The 20179-nt window shown below is 43.9% G+C and overlaps 1 protein-coding gene across 1 annotated transcript; it reads left to right on the forward strand.

Annotated features, from left to right (window-relative positions):
• The first annotated feature begins 790 nt into the window (after positions 1-790).
• On the forward strand, positions 791-6431 carry LOC121545000 (protein atonal homolog 8). The gene is made up of 3 exons (XM_041855316.2): positions 791-1794; positions 3021-3212; positions 6022-6431. Exons 1-3 carry the CDS (start codon positions 1129-1131, stop codon positions 6025-6027), a joined length of 864 nt encoding a protein of 287 aa, XP_041711250.1. The 5' UTR covers positions 791-1128; the 3' UTR covers positions 6028-6431.
• Positions 6432-20179: the final 13748 nt, after the last annotated feature.

A 20179-nucleotide genomic window follows, 5' to 3' on the forward strand; every position in this document is an offset into this window, starting at 1 on the left:
TTTACATATTCACATTTTAAGCAGAAAGGGCCTAGAGAGAGAGAGAGAGAGAGAGAGAGAGAGAGAGAGAGAGAGAGAGAGAGAGAGAGAGAGAGAGAGAGAGAGAGAGAGAGAGAGAGAGAGAGAGAGAGAGAGAGAGACACACACACACAGACACAGAGACACACACACACAGAGACACACACACACAGAGACACACACACACAGAGACACACACACACAGAGACACACACACACAGAGACACACACACACAGCGACACACACACAGCGAGACACACACAGAGAGACACACACAGAGAGACAGAGACAGATTCTGCAGTAGGTGGCAGCATTGTACTAACTTCTTCCATAGTGCTTCAATAGATCTGAGGACTGTCCCGTCTATTAGTCTGCCCTGTTCCAGTGTGTGTCCCTATATGTATGAAACACGTTCTTTTCTATAGACAGACACATCAAAAAGTCTAGGCTATCACTGTTACCATGTGCACTATAGTGGGCTTATTTCAGTTTCGCATGCTCAATAAAGATCCCCCCAAAACTCTTTACCACAGCTCTCATGTATATCCTATGTAAAATGAATTTGCAATGCATACAGATTGTGATATAAAAACGTGTTATTATACATAATTTTTGACAATAATTATTGCCATTATAATTGTCCTGTAGGCCTGTCCATAAAAGGCACCGTAGTGGGTTAATCTGTTATTATGCACCGCAAGAAAGATTTTGGGCGGTCTCTCGCTGTAGGCGGCGTGGCGATTTATCTCACCGACAGGGGCTTCTATGTAAACTGAGGCTAAACAAATACAGATGAACCTCAGAGCACATTCACGAAAAATGCTGGCAATTTTGGATGGTTTAGAAGACGCTCGGAATCAACGGGAGCAGCAAGCGCCTGCACATGCGGTCTATTCTTATTTTTTGTTATATATAGGCCTAGTAAGCTTGTTGATGAATATTTATCATTACAATCAGAGTGCTGCATTACAAAGGGACCTTTCCGACTATGTTTTATTGATTAAATTACAATATAATATTATTATTGTACTGTTGCGCAATATTGTAACCTTACATATTTAGTTTATAAGGCAGTGGCACTGTTGTGCATAGTGCCTATTTGTGTTGAAATGAGGAATCCACATCTACTCAGCGATGGCTGGAAGACAATCAATGCAAAGGATGCAACTGGGAATAAAAAGTTTAAACGAAAAGGTCGGGACCCAAAACGTGTCACCAGTGAAGAAGTCCAAAGTTTCGAACATGATTTAAGAATGGAAGACGACTCTATGGGGGAACTGATGGAAGAGACATGTAGAAACCGTGTCCAAAAAAGACTGCAGGACCCTGGTACAGTTTTATCTGTGGAGAAATCTATCATTTCATCTGAAAACCCGAATATTGCTATTGACATGAGGATAAATGCTTTACCATCTACAGTTACTGGGACGCTCCCATCGCAGTACGAGTCAACATCAACAAGCAGAGACTCTTTTCACAGCACATTCCCACAGGCTACAAGTTATGACCATCAACAGTCATTTGGGTCCGATCACACATTACAGTCCCGGATCGTCCTGTGCCAGCGCTCGGAGAGGTCCCTTTCCTCAGCTTCTCAGGCGTCCTACATCAATAGCAGCGACCTGGTGGAATCGCCAAGGAAACGGCTGGGAGAAACGTCTGGCGTCATCACTGAGATCAAAGCCGTTCAGCAGACACGGAGGCTACTGGCGAATGCCAGAGAGAGGACCCGGGTGCATACCATCAGTGCAGCCTTTGAGGCGCTGAGAAAGCAGGTATTTCCACTGAATTCACTAAACACACAACGCCCCTTGTACAGAATGTTATGTTTATGCTGAACTCAGAGTAAGTTGTTGCACTTAAATGCCCATTTCGGTGTGTCAACTGTATGGATACATGTAAATTATGAAAATGATGGTGAATTTAACCATAAAACAGACCTACTTGAGTACTAACTGTATGGCCCCTTTTAGAGAAAGTGTATTAAATTAATTTCAGTGTAAATAATGCACAGTTTGCAAGGCCACATTAAAGATATGAGAATGATCAATGAAAAATCTTTAAGATATGTCAGTCCAAACAGTTGAATTGTCACTCTGATGATACCTCTCACAATGTCAGAAACAAGATGTCAAATGCATAGGAAACAGGGAACACGTTTCTTAATGACAAAGCTGTTCACACTCCAATAGGCCTGATACAGTATGTGTGTGTACTATGAACTATCAATGGCAACTAAAATGAATAACTCTTAGTTTACCAAATCCAACATGAAATCTCTATCCCTTTGAAAACAAAATCAGGGAAGTTGTCACTGTGAACCCTTTTTACTGCGTCATGTCATCACCAGCTGTTTTGGCACATAGAAAGACATGGTGGAAAACTGTCACATGTGACACCAACTGACACCACCAACAGTAACTAAAGAGTGTATACAGTAGCCTAACTAAAAACCTCCTAAACTTGGTTATATCATCCGCTCATATCAGTATATGATATACACTGAGTGTACAAAACATTAGGAACACCTTTCCATGACATAGACTGACCAGGTGAATCCAGGTGAAAGCTATGATCCCTTATTGATGTCACTTGTTAAATCCACTTAAATCAGTGTAGATGAAGGGGACATGGATTGTGTATGTGTGCCATTTAGAGGGTGAATGGGCGAGACAAAAGATTAAAGTGCCTTTGAATGGGGTATGGTAGTAGGTGCCAGGCGCACTGGTTTGAGTGTGTCAAGAACTGCAACGCTGCTGTGTTTTTCACACCATCCAAAGGACAACTAGCCAACTTGACACAACTGTGGGAAATATTGGAGTCAACATGGGCCAGCAAAAACATGTGGAACGCTTTCGACACCTTATAGAGTCCATGCCCTGACGAATTTATGCTGTTCTGAGGGCAAAAGCGGGGGTGCAACTTAATATTAGGAAGGTGTTCCAAATGTTTTGTACACTCAGTGTATAACCAAACCTAACCAAATTGTAACCCTATACAGGTGCCCTGCTACTCCTATGGACAGAAGTTGTCAAAGCTGGCTATATTAAGAATCGCCTGCAACTACATCCTGTCGCTGGCTCAGCTTGCAGACCTGGACTACACCCCAGATCACGGCAACATGAGCTTCCGAGAGTGCGTGGAGCAGTGCACCCGCACCCTGCAGGCCGAGGGACGCTCCAAGAAGAGAAAGGTAAATTGGATCTAGGGAAGAGAAGGGAGGGCGAGATTCAGTATTTAGGCTTTTGTCTAACGACAGTCTGGCCTGGGATTTTATCCTGTGCATGTCTTCTTTGGCTGAAGGCCTCATGCAGCAATGACTAGGTGGGGTGACATTGACATGGAAATGGAATCCTGCAAGTGGAAAGTACTCAAGCACACAGATGGAGACATTGCTGAGGGATTGTAATAAGTTTGCTTTAAAGTTCAAGGCTATCAAAAATGGAGCAGGGCCTCTGAAGCATCAGTAGTTAAAGAGAGGGAATGGAAAGCCAAGTCAAAGCCAGCTTCTAATTCAAACGTGTTTATTACAATATAGCAGATCAATAACATGAAACATAAACTATGCTTATAAACAAGGCCATTGATAAAGAGCAACAGGTGACCGTACAAGACCAATCAAATAATTGGTCATGGATATTTTACTTTAAAATAAAGCTAATTGAATGGAGCTTTTCATTATTTTCTTTCTGCTAGTTAAACACCTCTCCTCCTTCACTGTCATGTCATTTCATTTTTGAATGACTGGTGAATTGATGCTATCACAGCAGTGAAAACTTCCCTTTGACTGATCAGGAAGCTGCAAAGATAATTTTGATGGTTCCTGTCGGAAAACATGGGGCAGTGTGACAGACAGAGGGATGGTAATTCTAACGATAACAAAAGAGGAAAGAATACACTGTCTCCAATTAAGAGAGGCATTCCTTTGCCTATTAGGGATCCCATTAAATTAAATCATCATCAACTCGTGTTTGAAAGGGAACTGGGTGTTCCGCCAGTTTTTCGTCCAGAACAGAAGAAAAAGTGCCCCGGGTGAATAAAAGGGGTGATTGATGCCTTTGTGTGCAGTTTTATGACACTGGGAGTCATGTAAACTGAGGCTGAACTTCCTCCAGCTCTCTCCTGGATCCACACATCTGCATGGTCTCTCTATAAATCAACAGGGTTTTTAATGCACGGATGAGATCCAAGCATGGAGAACGTTGATTTACACATTAACGTCTTAACACTGTTCTATCAATTACTTTCCCCCCAGTTCCTCATCTGTCCCCTGTCAGTCTTCTCCTCGGTCACGTTATCTCTCATTTATTCTCCAGATTTTTCTATCACCCTCTCATTCACTTTCCTCCCATATTTAATGGTGAAACAACATTATAATTGAATCTACATTTTAAACACATTGTTAGTCATTTAGTCATATCTGGAAAGTAAGTGCCCAAAAGTGATTAATTACATTTTTTTATGTAATTTGGGTAAATGTCACAGAGAGGATTCCAGCTGATCTTCATTTATTGCCAAAACTAATACCATAACACAAATAAGTTGATTACCCCTGACTATTCATTAAAGTATTGATTAAATAAATAAATAAACTTTAAAAAAAAACTTAAACAAGTTGTATTTCATATACATAAATCGCAAATTACATCTTCAAACTTTTTTTTACATCCCCTGTAAACAGGTTGATGAAAACATTTTAAAACGTTTCTTAAAGAAAATAATAACACAATGATGAATTGAGTTTTTGTTCATAGATTACATATCCAACATAATTACATGCATGTAACTTTTCCCTGCACTCCCAGTGCTCTGCTCCCTCTAGCTCTCTCTCCCTCACTGTGAGCTAATGTGTTTCCCTAGCATAAGCGCATTCACAAGGAAACTAGCTGAGCTGCTTTTTTTCCTGGCAGTCCCAGACACCAGATGTTTGCAACGCTAGTTGGGAAGTCCTGCTGGCGCCACTCAGGGCAGAGGGCAGGGTGAAGGCACGCGAGCTGAAGCTCAGAGAACTCACTCGCTACAGGAATTGGCACATTCCCCAGCACGGTGCTGGCACATTCCCCAGCTCTCCCTTGGCCATCTGTTCCAAAAAAACACTTTGAAAAAAACTGAAAAACACTGATCATCACTCTCTCAGGATACAGCACTGAGCAGCAGCTGTTACAGAGACCGGGAGAAAGAGAGAGGGAGAGAGAGAGAGGTGGGTGGGTGGTGGGGGCTCTTTGTAAGAAAGAAATCCCTTTGTCAGAGAGAGCCAGTGAGTCTGAGGGGAAACGTTTGAGGGGATTTTTTTTTTTTTTATGCATAGTGATTAAAGGCATTTAGAACTTATTCCTGCGCTTATTTAAAGCCCTGAACTCTGCTCTGAATTCACTTATTGTCTACTCATTGGAACTCTTTTCCAAAAACATTTAAAATCTAGCACCTAATTAATACTTATAGTTATACTTTTATAAACATGTTAATTAAATCACAGATTTGTGGATATTCACATGTAAAATGGAAGACTTATTTTCAGAAGTATTTGGAAAACAAATGAATGGAAATGGAATCATAAACACTAAACAGTTTACTTTAAAAAGTTAAGTACAACAAACAAACACCATCAAGTCATAAACACATGTTCAAATTCTCTGGCATGTGTCCTTGCCCTCAATGAGGAGGTAAAGAGGGGAAAGTAGAATCTGTCTCTTTATAGAAACACAATAAGAAAAATGTTTTGGTTGGTTTGCATCCAACGCTAAAGAGAGGGCCAAATAATTTTGTTGTGTCCCACTCAATTCTACACTGCATCTGATCTGACAAAGCAGTTCCTTTACTGGAATGGTTTATATGTTTCTACCCCTTGTATTTACATTGACAACTCAGCACCTATGAAGTAATCGGATATGCATGCAAGCTTTATCTTTACAGTTCTATTTGTACACATCCCACCACCTCTTGATATGCACCCACAGGAGATTGTTTTCACATCTTGATACATGCTTTTATGTCTTTTATAGGACTAAAATCAGTGGAGTGAACCAGACTTCTTAACAAGGCCCTTGAAAAAAAGAAACTCTTCAGACCTCTTCTTCATCAAGGCCACTCTTGGGAGGAGACTACAATCAGGCACTTAGCCATATGATGGACCTAATTTCATAGGCCTACTTGATACCTGTTGAGGTAGCAGACATATCAAGAATCACCAGTTATGGATATGTTTCTGCCTGTCATGAGTTGGAATGAATCTCATTTGGTTGATGTTTGAAGAGTTAAAAGTGGGAGACAGCATTGGATGTTCTTCATGCAAACAAGCAACCATGCCTGCTGGATGACATCAGATTGTTTAATCCCATTGACAATTACATTTTAGTCATTAAGCAGACGCTCTTATCCCGCACAATTTACAGTAGTGAGTACCCACATTTTTCATACATTCTTTTTTTTTCTTCCTGTACTGGTCCCCCATGGGATTTGATCCCACTACCCTGGCGTTGCAAGTGCCATGCTTTACCAACTGAGCCACACAGGACCAATTGGAGGCAGAGACAGCAGTGATTATAACAGTTCATAACTGTAATTATAATAATTGTATTCAACTATAAATCCCAATGCCTTTTCAATTATGTACATGTACATGTTTCTCTTGACAGTATGATTTGTAATTCCTGCTTGATGGAAGCTAACTATTGAAAGCGCTCATAACATATATTTGACTACAACATAACTTGAAATAATATGACATACAGTAATGGTATTTTATTCAGCAACTGTTTTTAGGTGTTGAAGTATGAATGAAGTAAAATGGGTTATTCTCTACTACCTGTGCTCAGTATTTAACAACATCCCAGATTGATACATTTAAATGTGACCTCCCTTTCCCTTTCAGCATGACAATTCTCTGACTGTTGTTCTGTGCTCATCAAGCACTTTCTAACCAGAAATAAAGGAACTGTTGTTAATTTATTTGAATGGATATCTATGATCATTAAACACATTTAACATCTTTAAATTACTAACTCAAGTGCTGCCAACCTAAATCACGACATTCATACACTACACCTTCAAACAGCTTATTGCAGCTGTAGAGAGAGCATCCATGCAGTTTCCCTCGAAACAAATATGTAATTATGAAGATGAATAACACATCATTTAATTTTCCATCTGAAGCTACGTCCTGTGTGTGTTTTAAATCTTGATGTGTTATTATGTGCTCACGCTTAATCGTAGACTACAATAAGTATCTTTCAGGCAAGAGTCATAAAAAGGATATCCCAAAGGGACTTGTCAACATCACCACTGTTGGTGTCCCACAAAATCAGTATTTTCCAGAACTGGAGTCCATTTAATAGAATTTGGAGACTGATGAAAAATATGTTATGGTAATTTGTATAGGCTATTTGTATAGGGTATTGCATCCAATGGTTCTTCAAAGGTCAACAGAGATTGAATAATGTTGTTCTGCATTACATTAACTTTTGCCTTTTCAACAAAGTACTACAAGTTAAAACTATTAAAATACTTACTTTTCTAAAAGGCTACAAAAGTCACATGGATTTAATTACAAATATATTCTAATAAATTACATTCATTTTCATGTAATAAAGGGCATTTGTGTTGCATTATCAAGAAAATAAGTACTTTACTTTCCCTTCTCATGCCGAGAGGAGAATTTCAATTAATAGTAGACCTTCTCCAACACCATTTGCAACAGGAAAATCTGGTTGTTAAAGTATTTAGCTGAGCGCACTCTCAGTAAGAGCAATCTGTTTTCTTCTAGCTTCACTAAGCTTTCGAAGCTGGAACCCGTTCAGGCTTTTACTGTCCTTCAAATTGGGGCTGGAGCCGGAGAGGAAACACTAGTATCCTGTATATACAACTTATGTCTGTCTGAAAAAAAAGAGGCAGAGCAAATGGAAAGCAGGCTGTGGCTGCCAGGAATCAATCTCATCTTAAGCCATTCACCCGTTACATTGAAAGAAGGTAGTGAAAAGATAAACATTTTCATTTTAGTCATTTAGCAGACGCTCTTATCCAGAGCGACTTACAGGAACAACATCTAGTTACTTGAATGGTTGAAAATATTTTACGTAGTGTAGATTTCATTTTTTATTTTTAGTCATTTAGCAGACGCTCTTATCCAGAGAGACTTACAGTTAGTGAGTGCATACATTTTCATACTGGCCCCCCGTGGGAAATGAACCCACAACCCTGGCGTTGCAAGCGCCATGCTCTACCAACTGAGCTACAGGGGACTTTTTGTCACGCCCTGGCTCTGGGGACGCTTGTATGTTGAGCCAGGGTATGAGTTTTCTTTGTTTGTTCTAGTTTTGTATTTCTATGTTGGCCAGGGTGGCTCCCAATCGGAGACGGCTGTAGCTCGTTGTCTCTGATTGGGAGCCATACTTAGGTAGCCGTTTGGCATTGTTTTATGTGGGATCTTGTTCCAGTATAGGTTTGTGTTAGAACCGAGGACGTCACGTTATCGTTTGTTGTTTTTGTTGTGGTGTTCTCCCAAAAAAAAGAAGTATGTTCGCAAATAACGCTGCGCATTGGTCCACTGTTTCCAACGATCGTGACAGAAGATCCCACCAAAACTGGACCAAGCAGCGTGTCCAGGAGCCATCGCCAGGGGAATCTCTAGCGGATCTCCTTTGCCACCTCGACTGGGTCAAGCCATGTGAGGAGGAGAGAGGCTGGACTTGGAAGCAGAAGGGCGAAAGTCTGGCGAGAGCTATGGAGGCCTGGCCCACGGGGAGGAGAGATGCCCAGAACATTTTTAGGGGGGGGGCTCACGCCGTGGACGACGGGGCAGCAGGAGGCCGCCAGGTTACGGGAGTCACTGGTCACCAGGGGGACGGAGGATGTAGAGGCACGGCGAGAGGTACTGGGGTGTGTTGCCAGTCCGGTCCGGCCCGTTCATGATCCCCGCGTAGGGCCAGTGGTGTGTGTTCCCAGTACGGTCCGGCTTGTTCCTGTCCCTCGCACCGAGCCTGTGGTGCGCGTCGCCAGCCCGGTCCGGCCCGCTCCTGCTCCCCGCACCAGGCCAGTGGTGCGCTTCGTCAGCCCGGTCCGGCTCGTTCCTGCTCCCCGCACCAGGCCAGTGGTGCGCTTCGTCAGCCCGGTCCAGCCCGTTCCTGCTCCCCGCACCAAGTCAGTGGTGCGCCCGTCAGCCCGGTCCGGCTTGTTCCTGCTCCCCGCACCAGGCCAGTGGTGCGCCCGTCAGCCCGGTCCAGCCCGTTCCTGCTCCCCGCACCAAGTCAGTGGTGCGCCCGTCAGCCCGGTCAGGCCTGCCTGCTCCCCACACCAAGCCAGTGGTGCGCCCGTCAGCCCGGTCCGGCCCGTTCCTGCTCCCCGCACCAAGCCAGTGGTGTGCGTCGTCAGTCCGGCACAGCCCGTGCCTGTTCCACCGGTGCCTGGTCCGGCACCGGTCAGCTGCTCCACGCCGGAGCTGGAGCGATCCGCTCCACCAGTGTTCAGTCCAGCTCCGGCCAGCAGGGCCAGATCGGACCAGGGGTACTTTGGGGGGTTAGAGAGGGAGTGGGGATCATGCCCGGAGCCGGATCCGCCGCCAAGGCGGAGTGCCCACCCGGTCCCTCCCCTGTGGTGTTTGGTTGGCGCGGTCGGAGTCCGCGCCTTTGGGGGGGGGTACTGTCACGCCCTGGCTCTGGGGACGCTTGTATGTTGAGCCAGGGTGTGAGTTTTCTTTGTTTGTTCTAGTTTTGTATTTCTATGTTGGCCAGGGTGGCTCCCAATCGGAGACGGCTGTAGCTCGTTGTCTCTGATTGGGAGCCATACTTAGGTAGCCGTTTGGCATTGTTTTATGTGGGATCTTGTTCCAGTATAGGTTTGTGTTAGAACCGAGGACGTCACGTTATCGTTTGTTGTTTTTGTTCGTGTGTTCATTCTAATAAAAAGAAGTATGTTCGCAAATAACGCTGCGCATTGGTCCACTGTTTCCAACGATCGTGACACTTTTATATCACCAATGTTTCATTTTAAAGATAGTTTAACATATTGTGCTCTCTTTTGAAAGTCTACAGGGTGCAGTATAATTATAAAATGACACTGAATATTCACATCATGATAAAGAGAACATTATATATGAAATAAAGAGGAAAAAAGGGGATATGTTTACTTGTTTGGGATCCTAAGGAAAACTTGACCTAGGCTAAGATCCAACACCCACAAATCAATTATAATCTTAACCATTAGACTATAAAACTAATCCTGCACCCAGAACTCAGAGCATGCGCGGACCAACTGGCAAGTGTCTTCACTGACATTTTCAACCTCTCCCTGACCGAGTTTGTAATACCTACATGTTTCAAGCAGACCACCATAGTCCCTGTGCCCAAAAAAGCGAAGGAAACCTGTCTAAATGACTACCGTCCCGTAGCACTCGCGTCGGTAGCCATGAAGTGCTTTGAAAGGCTGGTCATGGCTCACATCAATACCATCATCCTGGAAATCCTAGACCCACTCCAACTCGCATACCGCCCGAACAGATCCACAGATGATGCAATCTCAATCGCACTCCACACTGCCCTTTCCCACCTGGACAAAAGGAACACCTATGTGCGGATGCTGTTCATTGACTACAACTGAGCATGCATCACCATAGTGCTCACAAAGCTCATCACTAAGCTAAGGACCCTGGGACTAAACACCTCCCTCTGCAACTGGATCCTGGACTTCCTGACGGGCCGCCCCCAGGTGGTAAGGGTACGCAACAACACATCTGCCACGCTGATCCTCAACACGGGGAACCCTCAGGGGTGCATGCGTAGTCCCCTCCTGTACTCCCTGTTCACCCACGACTGCGTGGCCAAGCACGACTCCAACACCATCATTAAGTTTGTTGACGACACAACAGTGGTAGGCCTGATCACCGACAACGATGAGACAGCCTATAGGGAGGAGGTTAGAGACCTGGCCGTGTGGTGCCAGGACAACAACCTCTCCCTAAACGTGAGCAAGACAAAGGAGCTGATCGTGTACTACAGGAAAAGGAGGGCCGAACACGCCCCCATTCACATCAACAGGGCTGTAGTGGAGCGGGTTCGAGAGTTTCAAGTTCCTTGGTGTCCACATCGTCAACAAACTAACATGGTCCAAACACACCAAGACAGTCGTGAAGAGGGCACGACAATGCCTTTTCCCCCTCAGGAGACTGAAAAGATTTGGCATGGGACCCCAAATCCTCAAAAAGTTCTACAGCTGCACCATCGAGAGCATCCTGACCGGTTGCATCACCGCCTGGTATGGTAACAGCTCAGCATCTGACCATAAGGCGATACAGAGGGTAGTGCGTACGGCCCAGTACATCACTGGGGCCAAGCTTCCTGCCATCCAGGACCTACATACTAGGCGGTGTCAGAGGATGGCGCAAAACATTGTCAAAGACTCCAGTCACTCAAGTCATAGGCTGTTCTCTCTGCTACTGCACGGCAAGCGGTACCGGAGTGCCAAGTCTAGGTCCAAAAGGCTCCTTAACAGCTTCTAGCCCCAAGCCATAAGACCGCTGAACAATTAATCAAATGGCCACCCGGACTATTTACATTGACACCCCCCTTTGTTTTTACACTGCTGCTACTCACCGTTTATTATCTATGCATAGTCACTTAACCCCTACCTACATGTACAAATTACTTCGACTAACCTGTACCCCCGCACATTGACTCGGTACCGGTACCCCCTGTATATAGCCTCGTTATTGTTATTTTATTTGTTACTTTAGTTTATTTAGTAAATATGCTTGGGGTCATTGTCCATTTGGAAGACCCATTTACGACCAAGCTTTAACTTCCTGACTGATGTCTTGAGATGTTGCTTCAATATATCCATATCATTTTCCTTCCTCATGATGCCATCTATTTTGTGAAGTGCACCAGTCCCTCCTGCATCGAACCACCCCCACAGCATGATGCTGCCATCCCCGTGCTTCACGGTTGGGATGGTGTTCTTCGGCTTGTAAGCTACCTCCTTTTTCCTCCAAACATAACGATGGTCATTATGGCCAAACAGTTCTATTTTTGTTTCATCAGATTAGAGGACGTTTCTCCAAAAAGTATGATCTTTGTCCCTGTGTGCAGTTGCAAACCGTAGTCTGACTTTTTTATGGCGGTTTTGGAGCAGTGGCTTCTTCCTTGCTGAGCGGCCTTTCAGGTTATTTCGATATAGGACTTGTTTTACTGTGGATATAGATACTTTTGTACCTGTTTCCTCCAGCATCTTCACAAGGTCTTTTGCTGTTGTTCTGGGATTGATTTGCACTTTTTGCACCAAAGTACGTTCATCTCTAGGAGACAGAATGCTTCTCCTTCCTGAGCGGTATGCAGTGTTGCCAACTCCTCAGTAAGGAAAGTAGCCATTGGCTGTCCTAAAAGTCACTAAATGATGTCATCACCGAATTTGCATAATTGGCCATGTGCATGTAATTGTCATGGACGCTCTAGGAGAGAGGAATAACGTTGTGGGAGAGACAAAAAGTGAGTAAAAAACACCCTACATTTACATCCCGCCTTGAATGTAAGCCAGGGCGGGATAAGCCAGCGGCGGCTTCCCGCATGCGCGATTCATTTGCAGTCTGGACGCGGATCGGTGAACATCTCCTGCTCTGACTGCAGCTGGGAGGGAATGCTGCGCGAGGACTGGGCCGCCTGTGAGTGCTTTGGGACGGGAGTAACAAAGCACCCACTGCTCGGTGAGAAGAGTATGAACGATACGTGCTTTCACATCAGTCTCCAAAAGTCTCCAATAACACCAGAAAAAGTTTATAGATTTGTCGCTAGTCTCTTTTTTGAAAATGTGTCGCTAGAGGGGTCTGAAAACTAGCAAAATATAGCGACAAAGTCGCTAAGTTGGTAACACTAGCGGTATGACGGCTGCGTTGTCCCATGGTGTTTATACTTGCGTACTATTGTTTGTACAGATGAACGTGGTACCTTCAGGTGTTTGAAAATTGCTCCCAAGGATGAACCAGACTTGTGGAGGTCTACAATTATTTTTTTGAGGTCTTGGCTGATTTCTTTTGATTTTCCCATGATGTCAAGCAAAGAGGCACTGAGTTTGAAGGTAGGCCTTGAAATACATCCAAAGATACACCTCCAATTGACTCAAATTATGTCAATTAGCCTATCAGAAGCTTCTAGAGCCATGACATCATGTTCTGGAATTTTCCAAGCTGTTTAAAGGCACAGTCAACTTAGTGTATGTAATCTTCTGAACAACTGGAATTGTGATATAGGGAATTATAAGTTAAATAATCTGCCTGTAAACAATTGTTGGAAAATGTACTTGTGTCATGCACAAAGTAGATGTCCTAACCGACTTGCCAAAACTATAGTTTGTTAACAAGACATTTGTGGAGTGGTTGAAAAACAAGTTTTAAACACTCCAACCTAAGTGTACAGTGGGGAAAAAAAGTATTTAGTCAGCCACCAATTGTGCAAGTTCTCCCACTTAAAAAGATGAGAGAGGCCTGTAATTTTCATCATAGGTACACGTCAACTATGACAGACAAAATGAGGAAAAAAAATCCAGAAAATCACATTGTAGGATTTTTAATGAATTTATTTGCATATTATGGTGGAAAATAAGTATTTGGTCAATAACAAAAGTTTCTCAATACTTTGTTATATACCCTTTGTTGGCAATGACACAGGTCAAACGTTTTCTGTAAGTCTTCACAAGGTTTTCACACACTGTTGCTGGTATTTTGGCCCATTCCTCCATGCAGATCTCCTCTAGAGCAGTGATGTTTTGGGGCTGTCGCTGGGCAACACAGACTTTCAACTCCCTCCAAAGATTTTCTATGGGGTTGAGATCTGGAGACTGGCTAGGCCACTCCAGGACCTTGAAATGCTTCTTACGAAGCCACTCCTTCGTTGCCCGGGCGGTGTGTTTGGGATCATTGTCATGCTGAAAGACCCAGCCACGTTTCATCTTCAATGCCCTTGCTGATGGAAGGAGGTTTTCACTCAAAATCTCACGATACATGGCCCCATTCATTCTTTCCTTTACACAGATCAGTCGTCCTGGTCCCTTTGCAGAAAAACAGCCCCAAAGCATGATGTTTCCACCCCCATGCTTCACAGTAGGTATGGTGTTCTTTGGATGCAACTCAGCATTCTTTGTCCTCCAAACACGACGAGTTGAGTTTTTACCAAAAAGTTCTATTTTGGTTTCATCTGACCATATGACATTCTCCCAATCGTCTTCTGGATCATCCAAATGCACTCTAGCAAACTTCAGACGGGCCTGGACATGTACTGGCTTAAGCAGGGGGACACGTCTTGCACTGCAGGATTTGAGTCCCTGGCAGGCATAGTGTGTTACTGATGGTAGGCTTTGTTACTTTGGTCCCAGCTCTCTGCAGGTCATTCACTAGGTCCCCCCGTGTGGTTCTGGGATTTTTGCTCACCGTTCTTGTGATCATTTTGACCCCACGGGGTGAGATCTTGCGTGGAGCCCCAGATCGAGGGAGATTATCAGTGGTCTTGTATGTCTTCCATTTCCTAATAATTGCTCCCACAGTTGATTTCTTCAAACCAAGCTGCTTACCTGGTGCAGGTCTACAATTTAGTTTCTGGTGTCCTTTGACAGCTCTTTGGTCTTGGCCATAGTGGAGTTTGGAGTGTGACTGTTTGAAGTTGTGGACAGGTGTCTTTTATACTGATAACAAGTTCAAACAGGTGCCATTAATACAGGTAACGAGTGGAGGACAGAGGAGCCTCTTAAAGAAGAAGTTACAGGTCTGTGAGAGCCAGAAATCTTGCTTGTTTGTAGGTGACCAAATACTTATTTTCCACCATAATTTGCAAATAAATTCATAAAAAATCCTACAATGTGATTTTCTGGATTTTTTTTTCTCAATTTGTCTGTCATAGTTGACGTGTACCTATGATGAAAATTACAGGCCTCTCTCATCTTTTTAAGTGGGAGAACTTGCACAATTGGTGGCTGACTAAATACCTTTTTTCCCCACTGTATGTAAACTTCCGACTTCAACTGTATATAATTGTACATGCAGGGCCTAATATATCCCCCCAAAATAATTCAAAAAGTGACAAAAATAAGTAGGCCATTACCTTTTAAGAATAATGGAGAAAAAAATTGGCCTTGCCAATGTATTTATTTTCAAATGTATTATTACATTCTAAAATATGTGAGAATAATGTGGACATTGCCTGCCGAAATAGATTGGATGCATGCAATGCGATTTTTGTGTAGCCTATGTGGCCGACTCAGGCATACATAATAAAGCCATGAATAGCGGCACACATAATAAAGCAATGAATAGAGGTAGCATTAATCTCACCATTTTAATCTCACCATCGCTGTTTTTATAATGAGAAAGTGGCAAAAAAAAACAGGATCCTTTTTTAATGGAAGGATTTGTATGGAAAGCCATGTTGAAGCCAACATTAGATGTTGTCATCCTCATAATAACCTCACGTGGTTTTACCGCAACAGAGTAGCGCAACACCCTTCAACTGAAGCACGGGAAACAAACAAAAGTGCCATATCTCTCACAAAAACTGATCAAAAATTAAATCACAGATAATGATAAGGGAGCAGGAGGACTTATAAATTGGCTACAATAATTACAAGGACTTTTCAAGCACCAAATTGAGGAAAGGTAGGCCTTCCAGCACTTGGATTTCTGAGCTTTCAAGTTCAATTAGGCTACTTCAAGCCCCCTTGTATTGTTTAGAATTGCAGGTGTAACATGGAAATCAAAATGTATGTGTCATGTTATTTCATTACAAGATCATATTGTGAATAAGCCCACTAGGCTATGTAATTTGTTTGTCATTATATCCAGTATAATTAATAGGAATAGCGCTGGGTGTTGCGCAATAATCTATACTACACAATTGCGCACAGTAGACTGTCCAATCCAAGGCACAAGAAAACGTGAAAACATATACACATTACCTTGATGCTTTCTCTGTTAAATCTAATGTGACCCAGCTGTAAATCAAGCAGATAACAACAGATGATCACCTCAATTCACTAGGGATATTAGATCCAACGTGGATCGGGGCACATCACTGGCTTAATGAATGAGACACCAAAATATTCTGGACATTCCTCGCGAACACCTTTTTTCCAGCACTTGGGCTGTTGTTGCATTGCATGTGCTATCACAACAGCTGTTCATCACTTGACAGTCATTCGGAAAAATCCTTCCTAAATCAGATGATGTGTGAAAATATCATAGCTTAACTAATCAGCTGGACACCAAATGCACATCAACAAGTATTATGAATAATTATTGAAGAACCACATTAATGAGAGTATTGATTTAGGTTTTAAGTATCAAGGTTAGAAGCATTTGATTTTGCAATCACATTTATTATTTTGTATGTGTGTGCCCATGAAAACTTTTCACCACTGTAACATGAGACACGAAATGTTATGTCAAATCAAATTTCAAATTGGCAGATTTTTATCAATGACTTATCAACAGCTGTAACACGTTGTCCAGTGTAGGAAATCCTCACTGGTACCCTAGTTTATAGAAAGACCCGTATTGTAGTCAGCCACTCAGCCTTGTTAAAATACTCCAAACCAGAAGGTGGCAGTAGTGTTGTTTGGCAATGCATATCCGTGCATATTGCTTATGGTCTAGATTCCATGCTATCTGCGCTGTTGCTATTTTGTAGAAAGCTTGTTGATACTAGCCAGATGGCCACAGCTAGATAACTACCTAGCAAGATGTCGAAGAAACAATTTCATTCACTCTCAATAATCCAATACTGCCAGTGCCAGACCATAGAGAAATGTTTAGCTAACGGTAGCATATTCGCCAGCTAGCACAACATAGATAGCTAGCAGGTAGCCCTGGGGCGGCAGGTAGCCTGGCAGTTAGGAGAGTTGGGCCAGTAACCGAGAGGTTGCTGGATTGAATCCCCCGAGCCGACAAGGTAAAATCTGTCATTCTGCCCTTTAGCAAGGCGATTGCTCCAGGGTCACCAACAATAATGGCTGATCCCCATACTGTGACCCCACTCTCTGAGGGTGTCACAGGGGGATTGGGATATGCAGAAAACAAATGTCCACTTCAAACCTATAGAGGTTACCCACTTGTACATACAATGTAACAGGAATATATTAGCACTCCCTAATTATATTGTTGTTATTATAATTATTTTTATTATAGCTAAGGACACTGCACTAACTCGGCAGCTAACACAGGTAGATTGGACAATAAAACGAGTCAAAATTCACCCAAGGCTGAAAAACGGCCAAAGACCAATGGCTGAGCTGGACCACTAGCGCGAGGCCATAGCAAATTAATTGAAACGAACCATCGCTGAGCCTCTTCTGATTGGAATGATCCTTAGAATTCAATTTTCCTGAAATGGCACCAAAAAATGTATACTTTTTTATCTGTTAATTGGACGAAACTAAAAAAGAACAACTCGTTTAGAAAGTAAACATCCGATGGTGCTAAGTGTGCTTATGTCTGCATAACGAGGAAGTAGGGAAAAAATTGCAACTTCTGACTATTTCTGGTGTAGCGATCGATGACAGTAGAGTATGCTGCCAACCTTATGTCATTAGAAAGAGGAGATTATCCTGATTTAAAATGGTGTCCGACATGAAAAAATCAAAATATACACATTGCAAGATATTTGGCTAAATATACCAGCATGCCTCTCCATAGGGAACAATGGGGGGAGCTCAGAGTTCCAAGGGCAGTACTCTGCCCAGCCTTACATAATTAGAAAGAGGAGGTTCTCATGATTCAAATGGTGTCCGACTTGAAAAAATCTAAATATACACATTATGAGATATTTGGCGAAATAGACAGACATGTCCGTGTACAATTTTCTCATAGGGAAACTATGGGGCAGCCTCAGAGTTTCAACCGTAATGTGTAATTTCTGACATTTTAAATGCTAGCTTTTGATGACAACTCAGTACCCTGCCCAGCCTTACGTCATTACAAAGAGGAGATTATCCTGATTAAAATGGTGTCTGACTTGAAAAAATCTAAATATACACATTGCGAGATATTTTGTGAAATAAACAGACAGACCTATATTTCCCCTATAGGAAACAATGGGACGACCTCAGTTTCATGTGTAAATGTTTTATTTTTGACGTTTTAACTACCAGCAATTGGTAACAGCATTGTAAGCTGCCCAAACTTACATCATTAGAAATAATAGATTATCCTTTTTAAAATGGTGTAGAACTTCAAAGCATTAAAATACATACATTTTGAGATATTTGGCAAAATAGACAGACATGCCTATCCTCCTTGCTCGGGCAGGCTTCGGCGTTCGTCGTCCCCGGAGTACTAGCTACTGCCGTTCGATGTTATCGGTGTTTGTTTAGTTTTGTCTGTATTGTTTACACCTGTTCGTCATTATGTTAATTGTTTCCCTTATAATTACCCCTGTCTTTCATCTGTACTTTGTGTGTGATTGTTTTCCCCTTCACGGTTGTCTATTTTGTGAGCGGGTTATTTCCTCCCTGCGTGGAGTTATTTTCTGTGTCCTTTTGGATCCTTTTCGTATTAAAAGTACGTATCCGAGAGTTCTGTGTCCTGTGCCTGACTTCGTTTATCGCATCTCACAGACAGTCGTGACAGAATCACACACCTTACCATGGAGTCAGCAGGAGCGACGGCACCGACTGGATCACTCGAGGAGCGCGTCCTACAACAGGCAGCGATGCTCCAAAATCTTGGTGCCGCTATGGATAACGTTATGAACACTTTGGGACGATGGGAGAGAGGAGGTTTGCCCACACCTCCTCCAACGATACCCCTACCATCGGCTACTCCTATCGTCTCACATCCGGAGTCCAGTGGGATTCGGCTCTCGCTCCCGAGGGCTTATGATGGCACCGCAGCCGGGTGTCAGGGTTTCCTACTCCAGGTGGAACTTTACCTGGCAACCATTCACCCGGCACCCTCGGGATACAAGAGCGTGTCCGCCCTCATCTCCTGTCTGTCCGGCAAGGCACTGGAGTGGACAACGCCGAGTGGGGAGGGATAGACGCCGCTACTGTGAACTATGTGGAGTTCACCTGCCGCTTCAGGGCAGTGTTCGATCATCCCCCGGAGGGGAAGGCGGCGGGTGAGCGTCTATTCCACCTCAGACAGGGGAGGAGGAGCACGCAGGAATTCGCACCGGACTTCCGGACTCTGGCTGCCAATTCGGGATGGAATGAGAGGTCCCTCATCGACCATTACAGATGCAGCCTGAGGGAGGACGTTCGTCGAGAGCTGGCCTGCAGGGACACCAACCTAAGCTTCGATCAGCTGGTGGACATGTCGATTCGCTTGGATACCCTGTTGGCTACCCGCGGAGATCCAGCACTGGGGCCGTCCATTCCATCCCCCAGCACCTCCGAGCCGAGCCCTATGGAGCTCGGGGGTGCTGGTAGTAGGGAGGCCAGGAAGGAAGCTGTCCCCTGCACCAACTGTGTCCGCCGAGGATTCGAGGCAGCAGGCAGCGCACTGATGAGTCATTCCTGGTGAGTAAGGTCCCAACTCACCCAGAGCTCTCTGCTGTCCAGCATAAGGCGCTAGTCGATTCAGGCGCAGCTGGGAATTTTATCGATCGCCATTTCTCATATAAGTTAGGGATCCCTATATTACAAGTCGATGTGCCCTTCCCTATCCATGCCCTAGATAGCCGGCCTTTGGGGTCGGGATTGATTAGGGAGGTCACAGCACCACTGAAGATGAAAACGCAGAAGGGTCATGAGGAGACTATACAGTTGTATTTAATTGACTCTCCTGCGTTTCCAGTGGTGTTGGGACTTCCCTGGTTAATATCTTATGACCCCAACATTTCATGGCAACAGAGGGCTCTCAAGGGATGGTCTGATCAGTGTGTGGGGCGGTGTGTAGGTGTTTCCGTAGGGGCAACGACGGTGGAGAGTCCGAACCAAATGCCCACAATGCACATTCCTCCTGAGTATGCCGATTTGGCAAGCGCCTTCTGTAAGAAGAAGGCGACTCAATTACCACCTCATCGACAGGGGGATTGTACGATAGACCTCCAGGTTGGCGCGTCGCTCCCTCGCAGCCATGTGTATCCTCTGTCTCAGGAGGAGACGGCTGCTATGGAGGCATACGTCGCCGAATCCTTGAGACAGGGATACATACGGCCTTCCACTTCTCCTGCGTCCTCAAGTTTCTTTTTTGTG

This window comes from Coregonus clupeaformis, chromosome 3 (genome assembly GCF_020615455.1).
Source record: "Coregonus clupeaformis isolate EN_2021a chromosome 3, ASM2061545v1, whole genome shotgun sequence".
Lineage (NCBI taxonomy): Eukaryota > Metazoa > Chordata > Actinopteri > Salmoniformes > Salmonidae > Coregonus > Coregonus clupeaformis.